We start from the raw sequence: 14,275 nt of genomic DNA on the forward strand, positions 1-14,275 counted from the left end.
AGAACACATTAGTGAATAACCTGCCTTGAAAAGGATGTACTTTCAATGAGGGAATTATCCAATCTGTAGTTTATGACTTCACCCCTTTGTGCACATCCTGGGTTTATTACCTGGGTTAGAGATCAATTACTCATCTCTACCTCATCCTGGTTGTCAGGAAACTATTGATGTGCATACTTTTAATTATGAGAGCACTGAATTTTGTGGTGCTTGCTTTATCTTCATTTGTATTCCTCAAGCAGCTCACAGAAGACATTATGCTCACTACACAGTTTGTTGTCCACAGTTCTCTTCTCTGACAGATCCTCAGAAAAGCCTTTAATATTTTTTTTTTCTGTACAGCCTGTCACCATGCAGTTTTCTGTGGGCTGGAGTCTTTATTTGCTGGCTCCATCAACATAAATGTAAAACTATTCTCTCTGTACTGGTGTTCTGGCCTGCTTGACTGTGAAATCTGTCAGTCTCACATAAATAAATACATACATAAGATCTGATCTACAGCTTGTTGAACTCAATCAAAATACAGCAATTGGCCTGAGCAGTTTGTATTAAGTGAACATGCAAGATGGATTCAATTATTCATTGATCACTTGGTATTTAGTAAATGCCCAGCTCAAAATATGCATCTGTTAAAAAAGACCACCAACAGCTATTCTAGGGATAGGAACACATAGGCAATCCTAAAACCAGAGTGCTTTTAGAGGGGAGGCAGAATCCTGGAGCTATTCCACTGGACTCTCTTCTGCTTTAAAAGAAACAGAATAAATCTCTGCTGTATTTGATAGTAAACTAGCAGTATGGAACGTAAATGGGCTGGGATACCAAAGCACTTTTAGCCACAGATACATTTAATGTTAGCCCATGATAAAACATCCCAGCCATGCAGGAGAGATGGTGTATCCAGCAGGGAAGGAGATCAGGTGGTGTAACAGCTTTGCAGTGACCTCCCTGTCCTGGGTCCCTGGGGGGACCCTTCAGCCCAGGGGGACTCTGCTCCAGGCAGAGGCTGCTTGGAGCTCCTGCTCTCATGGGGCTCTTTGCCAGCTCTCCCCAAAATGACCCACAACACCATTGAGGTAGGATGGGGAAGAGAACACAGCTAATTCTCACAGCTCCTGAGGTGCAGGTGTTGCCATCAGAGTATTCCCAGGCTGCTCCTCTGGAAGTTGTCCATGCATTGGCAGCAATACAGTGACTTATGGTTACTTACAGGGGAAAGATTTGAGGGTTTGAGCCCAGTTTAACCAGTCCTGCCTGGTTTTATATTGTGAGACAGCTTTCAGTGAAAGAAGGTATGAAGATACAGCTTCTCTTTGTGTTTTATCTGAACTTCCTTCCACTTGAATTATTTTTTCAGGAATGGCAAGGAATGTACTATGCGAAAAAGAAAAACGGAGATAGCATACAACAAAATGTGAAGATACTACCTGTCATTGGACAGGGAGGGTAAGTGTGAAAGCTAAAGTCATGATTTGTGTCTGAATGAAGGCTCAGTTTAGAGTTCAGTTGCCTTCAGCAGATATTGGATTATCCTGCTACTGAGTATAATGAAAGCTTATGCAAGGAAGGGTGCCTCAGACCTCTGTGCTTAATTCCTTGGGGCAAAATCAACTTTACATGCTGTGTGCAGGGAAAGTGAAATTCTACTAATTCTTCCCCAAAAGGAGACAAATATGCAGATGTGCTCACTTGTGATTCTGACTTCTAATTCTACTCCTCTAATTCTCCCGGAAGTGCAACTGCAGCCTCCTGTCTTTCTGTGCTTCGTGTTGGTGTCACCAGGACCTGCATCCTGTTTCACTGAGTGTCCTTCCATGCTCACTTTTCTGTGCTCCTTTCATGGCTGTTGCCAAGGGTTGTCATGGGATGAGGGCACTGTGTGCTTTGATCATGGGAAAGATTCAAGCATCTCTAGATTTTTATGCAATTTCCACTTAGTCCCCAAATTGAGCCTTTGGAGCACCCAAGTATCAGCACTGAATAAGAGCCGAGGTTTGGATGGGAATTAACACACTGTTTTTTGCCTACAGAAAGATTAGACACTATGTGTCAATTAGTAGACTGTGCAATGACAACAATAAGGTAAGTGAAAATAGTGCTATGCTCACTTTAGTTTGAGCCCTAAGTATGACAAAATAATGGCAAAGTTCTGACTAACTGGATTTCTCATACTGAATTGTAGGTGGAGAAGACGTGTGAATGTATTCAAGCTGAATCTCAAACAGGTACGACACGTTTCTTCTGTCCCAAAAAGTGGAGACATTACCTGGGGAGAGAATAAAGGACATTGGTGGTGATTTGACTGAAAACACAGTTTCACAGAACAGTCCTATTTACCTAGTGATAAGCTGAGAATCCAACTCAAAAGGCAGGAAAGTAAATACAAGCCCCTCTCTACCTGCCTCACTTACTTTAGAGGTGGCATAAAGCAAACCACCTTTGAGAACACTGTCACAGGGCCCCAAGTTGGTATGATGGTGTTGCTGGATTCAGTGCCACAGTTCAGTTGTAGGTGGTGGATCCCTGTTACAGAATTAGAAATGAGAAGGATGCTCTCATGTCATGGTGTTGCTGTGGCTGCTCTGTAGCAGATGGCACCTGTGCCTGCATTGCTTTCTGATGCGTTGTGGGGAATTTGCATGTGGGTGGAAATGAGGATGACCAACACTATCATTTACTCTCATCCCACATATCAGCACTTCAGTTAGGACATCCTTGGCATCCATGCTGTAGGTACTTGTTAACTGTATTCTTAGCACAGGCTGAATCCTGGAGTCCACAGGGAACCTGGGATACACTGCCCTGTTTGCTGGCATGTGCTCTGCTTTGGCCCACCAGTGCCTGGTGCTTACTTGAGTGAACTCAGGTGTGATGCACAAGTCGTGTTCACAACTGCAATTGTGTCACAGTGGCAAGAGAGGATCTTTTCTCTCCACACTGTTTCCTTGTGCATAGACATTTAGGCATGTTCTGCCTGAGAACTTGACTGGACAGTGTAATAGGACAAGAGCTTTAAAAGGCACTTTGATCAGCTCTCACGTGCTGAAACATTGAGGTCAATGTCACTTCAGCTGCTGCCAGGCTTTTCTGAGCTTCAGTTCCTTTAACATACATCTTAGGCAAAACTTTGTGTCATTATGCAATATCATTTTCTTCACAGATACTCAGACTTGCAGACACAAAGACATGAGGAAAGGATCCCTGGATGTCAGATCCACAACATCACGTGGGAGTGATGGTATGTGAAACAACTCATCCTGTTGGGTCTGGCTGAGTTAGAGTTGTCATGCAAACCCAATACATAAATTATTACATTTCTTACCTCTTCCCTTGATAAAGACATAAAGATACTTTTTTCTTAGTTTTGTTTTCACTGTGTTGTATTTTGCTCTGTTAGATCACCCCAAACTTGATAGATGAGTCACATACTCAAAACTGTTGCTGACACTTACATGCTTTTGTTAAATCATACCTCATCACAGTCTAGGCAGCATATACTAGTGAAGCATGTCGGTGGCAGTGAGAACACAGTCATGTTCCAGTATAGCAAAAATAGCATTGATCTTCATAAGAACCACTCAGCACAATGAGTAACAGTCTCTGCATTTTAGAGGTAGCACAATATCCAGAAAAATCACATCTTGATCTTTTCTCTGCAGAACCAAAATTGCTGATAGAAGACATTTGTTTTTAAATTTCCAATGAAGAATAGGCCAGAACCTCTGCTGTTTTTATTTGGCATAGGTACCCACTTCAGAAGAGCTTCAGTGATTTACCTCAGCTTGGAAGCTGACTCATTATGACTTGCCAGATTGCATCAGGCAGCAAGAGTAGATATATCCTGTAATAATCTAAATTCAGTGGTTGCCTACCTGTGCCTGCCAGTTTATATACACACATCTGTATAGCCTTTAAAGGACTTTGTAACTGAATATTTTAATCAGTTAAAATAATAAAGCAAAGCCATGATTTTGACAGGCTGTTACAGCCACTTATCTCTAATCAAGGACATCCGTGGTTCAGCCAGCATCTCTTTGCACTTGTGCATTCTGCAGTAGATTGCCTCTGAAAGGCACAGCAGGGTAAGCAGTGCAGAAAAGGCCTCAGGAGTTCCTGGGTGATCCTCCTGTCAGGCCTTGTCTCTGCAGTCAGGGTACAAATTCTGCTCTGTTTTGCACACAGGCAGCTCCCAGCGGCGCCGCTCCTCCATGGCCAGGGTCCATTCCATGACTATCGAAGCTCCCATCACCAAGGTAAAGTCACAGCTGGGCTGTGCTGCAGCACTGGGGCAGGAGGCTCCAGGACAGCACCAACCTCTGGTGCAGCTCCTTCCTCTCTTCCACCTGCCCATTGCTGTAGTTTCAAAAAGGCTCCAAACAAAGATCTCCCAAACCTGCTTGGTAGAGTGTCATCCATGGGGTCAGCCATCACATGGTCCTTTTTAAGGAGGCACTGGGGTTCCTCCTCCTTACTTATGCATTGTCAACTGCTTTCTGAAACCATTGAAGGATTTGTCAAAAATCAGCTCTTAAGCAAATTGTGAGAGGCAAGTGGGACAAAGTTACATTAAATCCATTCAGAGACATTTTGAAGCTGTGCCTTGGAGGGGAAAGTGATTAATAAGATTGCTGTCTCTAAGGCCACGATCTTATTCCCAGAGTCAATAGCAAACATCAGCATTTCAGTAACATCCCTTTCATTTTGATTTCCCCCCATGTGGATTAAAGTTTCAGATCTTGTTATTTTCCTAAGTTTTCCATAGTAATTAATGAATGTATCTGTTTTTTTAAAAACACTTCTAAGTTCACAATATGTCTGATGCTGCATTAGGTAATAAACATCATCAATGCTGCACAAGAGAGCAGTCCCATGCCAGTTGCAGAAGCTTTAGACCGGGCTTTGGAGATTTTAAGAACCACTGAATTGTACTCTCCACAACTGGGGACAAAAGATGAGGATCCACATACAAGTGACCTTGTTGGAGGGTTAATGACAGTAAGTATTTACTGCCATGAATAGCTCTTGATTAATGTTGGCTGCCTGATTTTCCCAGTTACTTGATCTTTATCATCTGCCATGTGCTCTATCTCTACAATGCCAAATTTTCAGGAAAAACCGCAGACGTCTCTTTTTGTGGATTTTCTCCCCCTACTTGAATAATGTAGCTCTGAAAATGGGAAGAAAATTGACCAGCCCCTTTAAAACATTAGTTTAGCTAAAAATGGAAAGTAAAAACTATTTATTTTTTTTAAATGTAATTTGTTTGAGTAAGGAATAGATGGGAGAGGAAGAAAGAAAGAGAACCACATACTTGTATTTATTAATGAGGATTAGAATGACATGCTTTGGGGGGGGGCTTTTCAGTCTATCAAAAGAATGTGTTTTCAAAGGAATGCAAAATACATATTTTTATTGCTGTTTCTTGGATTATATTTGTACTTGTAACCAAAGTTAAAGAGCACATAGAGAAGCAAGAACTGAACCCAACCCTTCAGAGCCTGGAGTCTGACCCTCCTGATGGTAATGAGATGAGTTTAGATGAATGTTACCTGTGCCCTAGGGATATGTGTTCTCATTAGTCTGTAGGCTGCATATGAAAGGCTAGATCAGGAAAAAAAATTACAGTGTGTTGGATGCAAAAAGGCCTAAAAAATGTGAGCTTTTCAGAGATGCCTCTGGGCTATTACAATGTCATGTTGGAACTATCATGATGCCTTTGCAGTGTCTATAAGAATCTTCAAATAGTTTATTTTTAAATAGTGTGTTTTTACCTTTAAAAATACCACAGCAAATATCTAATCAGAAGAAACATGTGGGAGACTCCAGGAATTCCAGGAGAAGACCTGAATGGTTCATATTGGGTTGTATTTACTGAGTAGACAAAATTTATTTTTACTTTAACTATAAAACTATAGGAAGAATATTGATATATACAATCCTTAGTCTTGAGGTGACTCTTTTCTCCTGCTAAATACATAAGAGCCCATAAACTCAACTGTTTTCTCCTTTCTGTGTATTGTTGATTCTTATCTGCATTTGTATCCTGATTATATTTGGTCCATGAACATGAAGATAACAATATTGTGAAATATAAAATCCTTACTAAAAATAAACCCAAGGCTCTTTTATGGAGCAATAAGAAAAGCTGAGAAAATTAATTTCAGAGCATATGGCATGGTATGAGTTTTAAAGTTATTGGAGAGAAACATTTTTCCATCAAATGGTCTGCTGAAAACAGAATTATATCATTCCATTTGCATTCAGAAGTTATGTCTGAGAAGGAAACAAGTAATATGTTATTGGATTTGAACTTTCAAGCAGGAAGGGCATTTGGAGTTCAAAGATGGATTTACCAGATACAATTACACCTGCTATTTCAACTCTTAAAAACTAATCTTTGATTCTAAATGATAGGCAGCATCTGGTGACCTAAATATTTGTGTCATAGCAGTTCTATTGAACAGCCACTGTTGTACTCTCTTTCCTTTTAAATCACAAAACTCCAGACTCATTTACTTACAAATGTGAAAATAAAGATTAGATATAGCAGTTCTTTTAAGAGCAGTTATTCCATGTTCAGATACAGCATCCACATTTACTTCTGCTATACTTGGTGTGAATAACATTTTTAGTAAGGTGCATTCATAAATATTTTTTTTTGAACACTGTGGGTTTTTTACATCATGGGCTAAACATGAGCTAACAGCTGTAACCTCAAAAGAGCAAGCAGGATTTGGGCCACAGCATTTAGAATTATGAAACGAAAAGTAAATATTAAATACATAATTCTGTTAGTTTTAATCCATCATCTCAGTGTTCACATCTAGGCAGCATGCCAGAATTAAGCCTAGGAGGCACTGAACTGAAGAATAAACAAGCACATGTTCTGTGTGCTGGAAAGGAAGCCTCAGAGTAATTTGTTCCTCTGCAGTTGTGAGATTTTTCTGCAGCTGAGGTGACTGGATCTGCCAATACCAGGGCAGGGGAGCAGGGGAATGTTTTCATCCATTCCCTCCCACCTTTGCTTGTTGGTTCAAGCGTGTGCACACACCGTGTCTGCTTTGAGGCACAGACCCACAACTGGTGTGCATGTTGGCCAGACAAGGACACGTGTGAGGCTGCAATTCTAGACCTCAATTTGTACCTGAGAAACTTTAATTTTTACCCATCTGAGCCCATATTGTATCCCCTAGCCTGCAGCTCCTCATCTGTTAAAAACTGTATGTAAACCAGGTGAATCTGAACAGTGCAAACAAATATGGGAGAGGCAGCTCAGATGGCTCTGACAGGCTGCAGTCAGGCTTCTCTGAAGCTGTTGTGCTACTCCCTGGTGTCATTAGACCTATTGTGCAATACCCTCTATTTAACTTGCAACTTTTATTTAACAGGATGGTTTACGAAGATTATCAGGGAACGAATACATATTGTCAGCAAAACGTAAGTTTTAATTTGGCAGCTACTGAGACGCTAAAACATGTTCAGAAATTTAAGAAACAGGGGAAATGTGATTAGATGTCATTTTTATGAGCTTTTTTTGCTTTGTTTGTTTGTTTGTTTTTTGTTTGTTTTGGTTTTGGGTTTTTTTGCATTTTTGGGGTTTTTTTTTGCGTTTTTCTATCTAAGCATTTTTCTGCAGCATTATTGATCTGGGTGTTAACTACAGAAAAGAAAGCATGGTCATTCAGTAAATTTTTATCTCACTATTAAATATACTACTTAACATACTGTTAATAAATACACATAGTAATAACTGTATTCCTCAAAAGAAACTCATCAGGTCGCTGGCAGTCTGAGCTCTCCGATCTCCCTCAATGACATACCCCCACGGATAACACAGGCAATGGAAAATGAGGAACAGTGGGATTTTGATATCTTTGAACTTGAGGCTGCCACCCATAAAAGGTCAGTAAATGCAAGAGCTCATAAACTGAAGTTGCTGAAAAGTGACTTAAATGTCATCCTGTAATCAGATCCTTAAGTTCTCTACCTGTGCTTTTAAAACTGAATTAATTTTATTTTCAATGTCAGATGTTTGAAATTTTCTCATTGTCATTTCTAGTTGTGTATGCATCTTAAATATCTTCTGTTTCATCATGCTCTATTTCCTGCAAATTCCCAGTGGATATAAGTGAAGATTATATATCTTTGGTATAGTATAATGGCAATACAGCATAATTTTTAAAGCCTTCCTTTATTCAGTAATAAAAAAGTTATACAAATCAAATTATTTCCTTGTGGGGATTCAAATTCCTATTATGGAAAACTACACGCTGAGTCAACATGCTGGTCTTGATTTGATCAGTTGATACAGATCAGGTTTTATTTTCTTTCCATTTGATTGGGTAGGTTTTATTCCTGAACAGTTCCAATATAGCTTTTCAGCAGAATTCCCATTACCATTCCCAGCAGAATCCCACTTTTCTCTGGGATTAGAGGAAAGTCTTTATTCTAAGATCTTGGCAGGTTACATTTTATGTATAAGCTTAACTGAAGAACATTAACTGATAAAAAGCAGGGCATACAAATTTCCATCATAGGATTTTTCAAAAGCAGATCAGCAGCTTTGATAGACTGTACTTCATTAGTAGCAAAGGCTCCCCCTAAGACTGTAAATTGTTCTTTCTGTTTAAATCCTTGGGTTTATTTTCTGATGCTTATCAAAAGTTCCCCTTTTGGGTCTAGTTTCATATATCATGCTTTGTCTTAAGTAAAAGCTTTGGGGAGACACTAATTTGGAGGCCAGATCCTGCAATGAATTGACTATCTTAAACCCTTTGTCAAAATCCTAGATCTGTGAGAGCTTTGAAAGTTATTCAACACCAAAGTCTAAGAAAGATACCTGGCACTTAGTTAAAAAATATGCACTTCACTGTGGTTTTATGAGCCAAAAAGGTGCAAAACACCCAAGGGTTTTATTCTTCTTTAAAATTATTCTATTTTAAATGAAGGTATTTACATCCATTTGCTTTAGGTTTTCTTTTTTTGCTGCATTTTGATTTCTAATGAAGTAATACAGATAAGTAATTAAAAAGAAAAATGTAAAAATACAGTCAGTTTGTGTGATTTACAACATTTAATGGGTATATTGCAGTAACTTAATTATCCCAGCCATATGAATATATTACTAGTATTGCCTTAAGTCCAAGCAGACATATGGTAATAAAGCCAGGATAATTAATTATATTTTAGTGCATTACAGCTCCCTGACAGAGAAACCTGGAGACACCTTTGTCTGACACTGGGGGGGATTAGGGGGGATTTGACTTTATATATGTTTCAATTCTAGTATATGACACAATAATTCTGTAACGAGTCCTTATACATAATTTCATATGTCATTAGCTAAAAATGCTGTGTGAATTCCTCATGTTTATGCTATATAATATTCTTTCAGCTGCATTCATTTTAAAACTTTCTGTTTATTTTTCTCCACAGGCCTTTGGTTTATCTGGGTCTCAAAATATTTGCTCGCTTTGGAATCTGTGAATTCCTAAACTGTTCAGAATCCACTCTGAGGTCATGGTTACAAGTTATTGAGGCTAACTACCATTCCTCCAACTCCTACCATAATTCTACTCATTCAGCAGATGTACTGCACGCTACTGCTTACTTCTTGTCTAAAGAAAGAGTAAAGGTGAGTCCATGTTTATGAGAAACCGTGTAGGTGGGAAATAGAGATGCAAGCAAAGAAGGATCTCTCAGAAACAGATTCAAAAGCCAAATGTGTGCCTGGTGCCAACCAGTTTGGCAATTCTGAGGTCAAAGAACTGGGCTGCTTTATGTAAATTCTAGGATCTCTCTTATAGTATATGTAGAAGGATGGATACTAATATTACAGAATTGAACAATTCTTGATGGGAGAATAAGAAAATCTTTTCAAGTAAAACTTCTTCATATAGTTAAACTTTCTCAGATAGGTGAACTAATGACATAATTACTTTTGTGATGGTAAATGCCAAATACAGATTTAATGTGACAAATTACCATCTCTTATGCCTTGTGATGGTCATTTTGAAAAAGACTCCCAGGACAATATAGGCCATAAAGTAGGCTATATCACCCACTGGAGAAGATGCCCTAAGGCTTATAGAGACTGCATTGGAGGAGAATATTGAAAAAAATTACTTGTCACTATCATAACACCCACTAGGGTATTATAGAGCCACTGACAACCAGAATAAATCAGAGCAACTTTTGCTCTCACATGGCCAGACTGGAGAAGGGGAATGAAGCAGTGCTTGGTGTGTGTGCAGCAGAGTGGTGGGACACATTTCTGAGTCACAGTATTGGGTAGAAATTCTGAACTGGCCTGCCTAAGAATAGCGCCAGTGATGGGCACCTGGCTGAGAAATTTGTGACTGTAAACAAGCTTCTGACAGCTCATTAAACTGAAATAATTCTGTTAACTTGGAGCTGCAGCTCATTAGTGTGCTTTCCAGAGGGTGATTTACAAATCCTATATGCCAAGTGGGGATAGAACGTCACTGGATTTTTTCAGCCCCTGATTTGCCAGAGGTTTAGCTGGTCTTCCCAAGAATATCTATGAAAAACAGACAAGATCTGGATCCATTTCAATGCCACAGAAGCATGACTGCCTCCTCTTTTTCCAGAATGTTATTTCCATTCCTCTGTAGGCATAGGAAGGGAAAAAATGTTGCGGCACCAGAAGGAGCAGAATCAAAGTTCAGAATTCTCTCTTTATCTTTTCAAAGTTATAGCCCATCTGCTTTTGTGTCACCCAGAGTTCAACTTAATCTAAACACAGAAAGCCAAATTCTGCCACTGAAATTTGTGCTGAGAATACCTTTTTTTTTTTTTTTTTTTTTTTTTTTTTTTTTTTTTTTTTGTAATTTGAACTCAGTTCAACTTGCCTAGGAAGATTTTCTGGATCCCAAATTCAAGCCATATTCTCAGAATTGTTTCCACTTCTGTGCCATGGGAGTTAACATTTCAAAGTGAGAATCCTTGACTTGATGTTGGGTGTAAAAGTGCTGTAAATCCCTGTGAAATAAGTGCCAGGTAGACTGCTGTAGTCCTCCAGGTCAGATATTCTAATTTTTCTGGCCATTTCCCATCTGCACAGGTCTTTCTCAGCCAGATTGAATGCTGGTCAGTGTTTCCCTCTGAGGAGAACCTGTTCTCAAATCCCTCTCTCCTAACTACATACCACAAAAATAGAATCCCATGAGCAGCAGAAAGAAAGAAAGAAAGAAAGAAAGAAAGAAAGAAAGAAAGAAAGAAAGAAAGAAAGAAGAAACTAACACACAGCAGAGAGTATTTCAGACAATGCTAACTATGAACTAGAACAGAATTATTTGCCTTCTCTTGTTCTCCATGGGACTCTCTTGACAGTCCACAATGAATAATATCCCTGCTCATGCAGTCAAGTCATTGGATAATTTCAGGAGGTGTAAAGAATGGTAGGGTTTGTCTTCTCACCTACCAAGTGTAACTATTCTGAATGGTAGTAGAGGGCCCATAGAGAATTTGGATCTCAAATTAAAGCAAATTGGAATGAAAATTATCTGCCCTGCTCCCAGATTCAAATGGGAATATTTCTGCTCTTGTGTCTCTTTCATTTGATTAAAATTTTTAATATAATTGTTTTGTATCTGTAGTCCTTCACAAATGCCAGTATAAACACAGCACAAAGGCTAGTTTCCAAATGTATATGAAGTATTTCTGAGATACTTAGTTCTTCTCCTTTATGCTATTAATAAAATATTAACACTTTAGTGTAAAATCTTAAGAGTCAAATAATTTTGCATTTCATGACAGGGTAGATAAAAATAAACATAAAGCAATGCCCGTTGCAAGTAGACATAAAGCATGGTGTGCAGCATGCTATCAGAATCAGAATGTGATAGAGAAAGTACAGAACACGTCATGTAATTTATCCATGGATGCAAAACATCTAATATTCCCCAGAGAATAAGCATTAGCTGTAACCCCGGGACACTGTTATTAAAGAACTGGATGTATGGATAACATTCCTTTCAAATTGTAAACCTAGCTAGCACAAAAGTGGAATGTGATTAGGACACATTAAATTGCCAAAGGAAATTAAAGGGCCTGGTGGTAATAGAATAATTTTTAGCAGGATTGGTCTTTTTTCCAAGCCAAGTACCTTAACTCCAAGTGAAGGTGGTTTCAGTGTTGCTAGAAAACACAAACTAATTTATTACTTTACATTTGTTTAATGTGATGTGCTGTGACAAAGGTGTGGTTAAGGCAAAATTTAAGAGGTACAAAATGGCCAAAAAAGTCACGCAATGTTCAGTGAAGCTTATAATGAATTTTCCATTGCTCTGTGTAGAACATCTGACCCTTGCTGATCTCTGGGCTTTTGGCTTTTATTCCTCAGCAACTTGGCTTAATCTTATGGACAGAACAGGGTTTCTAATGAGTCTGCCAGGAAAACTAAGCACCCTTCTATTTTCAGCAAACTCTGGATCCGATTGATGAGGTTGCTGCGCTCATTGCTGCCACGGTCCATGATGTGGATCACCCAGGAAGGACAAATTCCTTCCTGTGCAATGCTGGTAGTGATCTGGCAATTCTCTACAATGACACGGCCGTGCTGGAGAGCCATCATGCTGCCCTGGCTTTCCAGCTCACCACCAGGGATGGCAAATGCAATATATTTAAAAACATGGAGAGGTAAGTTTAACCCCCAGGGTCCCCGTCTGCCCACTAACATCTCTCACTTCCTTCTGTGTAACCTAAGGCAAACAAGCATCCTAGAGGAGGGCAGTGCCTGGTGGATAACTGTCTCCATGGCCCTTGTGAAATTAGCTTCTAAAAGAGTAGAATACTTCTGTCTCTCCTGCAAAGATCTCTGAGTAAATCCCCACTGTCAGTTTCTCCTGTTCACAAAAATGCAGACCCTATCTGAGGAACTTAGTGTGAATCTTAATGTGAGCAAATGTAGAAGAGTTATTTTGTGTCACTGAATGTAGAGAACAAGCTATGGCTGGGTGGGTAGAGAACAGGGAGAGAAAGAGCCACAGAGCATCAGTCAAAAATAAAATACCTTGTTGCAGTGTGAAGAATTATGAAGGACCTGCTGCTCTTGCAGCCTCAGAGAAGCATTTAGGGCAAGGATGTGACCATTGCCTTGGTTCTCTCAAGATACAACAGAAAAATATTGCTGAAAACTTGACTGGAGAGTGAGCCACTGCTGAGTGTGCTAAAAGCCTTGGGGACATGTGGGTGTGGCATGTCCTAGCAGCCTCCTAAGCTGCTGGTGCCTCTGCTTCTGCCCAGCTCTGGTACTGTTTCTCCTAGAGACACAGTCATGCCTGGAGCACACAAGTCTCTACACACCAAAGGTGCTCCATCTAACAGGGATGCAGCTGCCCAAGCCTTTTATTACTATTCTTTCTTCCCCTAGCACTTCTTTCAAACAGGAATGGTCTGTTGCATTTTTGTTAGACTTGTTTTAGCAACCAGCCCTTTGTGACCCAGCCAGCATTCTTAATTGTTTCCTTCTTTAAACAGGAATGAGTACCGAACCCTCCGCCAAGTCATTATTGACATGGTCTTAGCAACAGAAATGACAAAGCACTTTGAACATGTCAACAAGTTTGTCAACAGCATTAATAAACCCTTGGCAGCACTAGAAGAAAATGGGGTAAGCAACACTGCAAGTCCTCCTTAAAATGCCTTAAAATGCCTTGAAATGCCAGGCGGGGACTGGGAACCCTTGGCAGTAGAAAATTCCCACATGATGTTCTGAGAAAGTTTATCAGAAATGTGGAAAGAGAGGCTGGGGATTTATCTTTCACCTCTGGGTTTGACTCCTCTTCTGATTAATATGGTTGTCACTCATTTTGATGGTGAGTGGGACTCACTTGGATCCTATTAATATCAAGGTGCTATAATGTTGTACTTGGAACCAGGGCCCTGGGCTGTATGTTTTCATGTAAAGATGCCATTTTGATTAACCCAGTCACTCCCATGGACAGAGGGGCAAGACTGGGCATTGTTGTTGGCTGTTTCTGCAAAGGAGACAAGGTTTGCTTCCAAGCAGAGGCTGAATTACATCCCTCCCAAGGGGACATGCTGGGTGTGCAGCATAAGGGCAGGTCTGTGGGCTGGCATGTGGTGCCTTCTCTGGGAATAAGGGCCCTCAGCCCCCAGTGCTGCCTGGCAGCCTTCATGGGTTTTCTGTCTGGTTTCTTTTTTAATCTTTAAAATAGATGATGGTGACATTATGTATCATATAGACATAATCAATAGCCATCTGGAACCCCATGGACACAAAGAAATTGCC

The 14,275-nt window shown here is 39.9% G+C and overlaps 1 protein-coding gene across 7 annotated transcripts in view; it reads left to right on the forward strand.

Annotated features, from left to right (window-relative positions):
• Positions 1 to 14,275, forward strand: part of PDE8A (phosphodiesterase 8A) — a 155,588-nt gene that overhangs the window by 123,964 nt on the left and 17,349 nt on the right. For all 7 annotated transcript variants that reach the window (XM_083871356.1, XM_083871360.1, XM_083871355.1 and 4 more), the window contains exons 9-19: positions 1,358 to 1,446; positions 2,031 to 2,082; positions 2,183 to 2,225; positions 3,161 to 3,238; positions 4,183 to 4,253; positions 4,831 to 4,995; positions 7,389 to 7,437; positions 7,767 to 7,902; positions 9,436 to 9,634; positions 12,443 to 12,660; positions 13,501 to 13,633. In XM_083871356.1, coding sequence (XP_083727482.1) covers positions 1,358 to 1,446; positions 2,031 to 2,082; positions 2,183 to 2,225; positions 3,161 to 3,238; positions 4,183 to 4,253; positions 4,831 to 4,995; positions 7,389 to 7,437; positions 7,767 to 7,902; positions 9,436 to 9,634; positions 12,443 to 12,660; positions 13,501 to 13,633 — 1,233 coding nt within the window. The remainder of the gene's footprint in view (positions 1 to 1,357; positions 1,447 to 2,030; positions 2,083 to 2,182; positions 2,226 to 3,160; positions 3,239 to 4,182; positions 4,254 to 4,830; positions 4,996 to 7,388; positions 7,438 to 7,766; positions 7,903 to 9,435; positions 9,635 to 12,442; positions 12,661 to 13,500; positions 13,634 to 14,275) is intronic.

The sequence above is a fragment of the Zosterops lateralis genome, assembly GCF_965231275.1.
Source record: "Zosterops lateralis genome assembly, chromosome: 13".
Taxonomy (NCBI): domain Eukaryota; kingdom Metazoa; phylum Chordata; class Aves; order Passeriformes; family Zosteropidae; genus Zosterops; species Zosterops lateralis.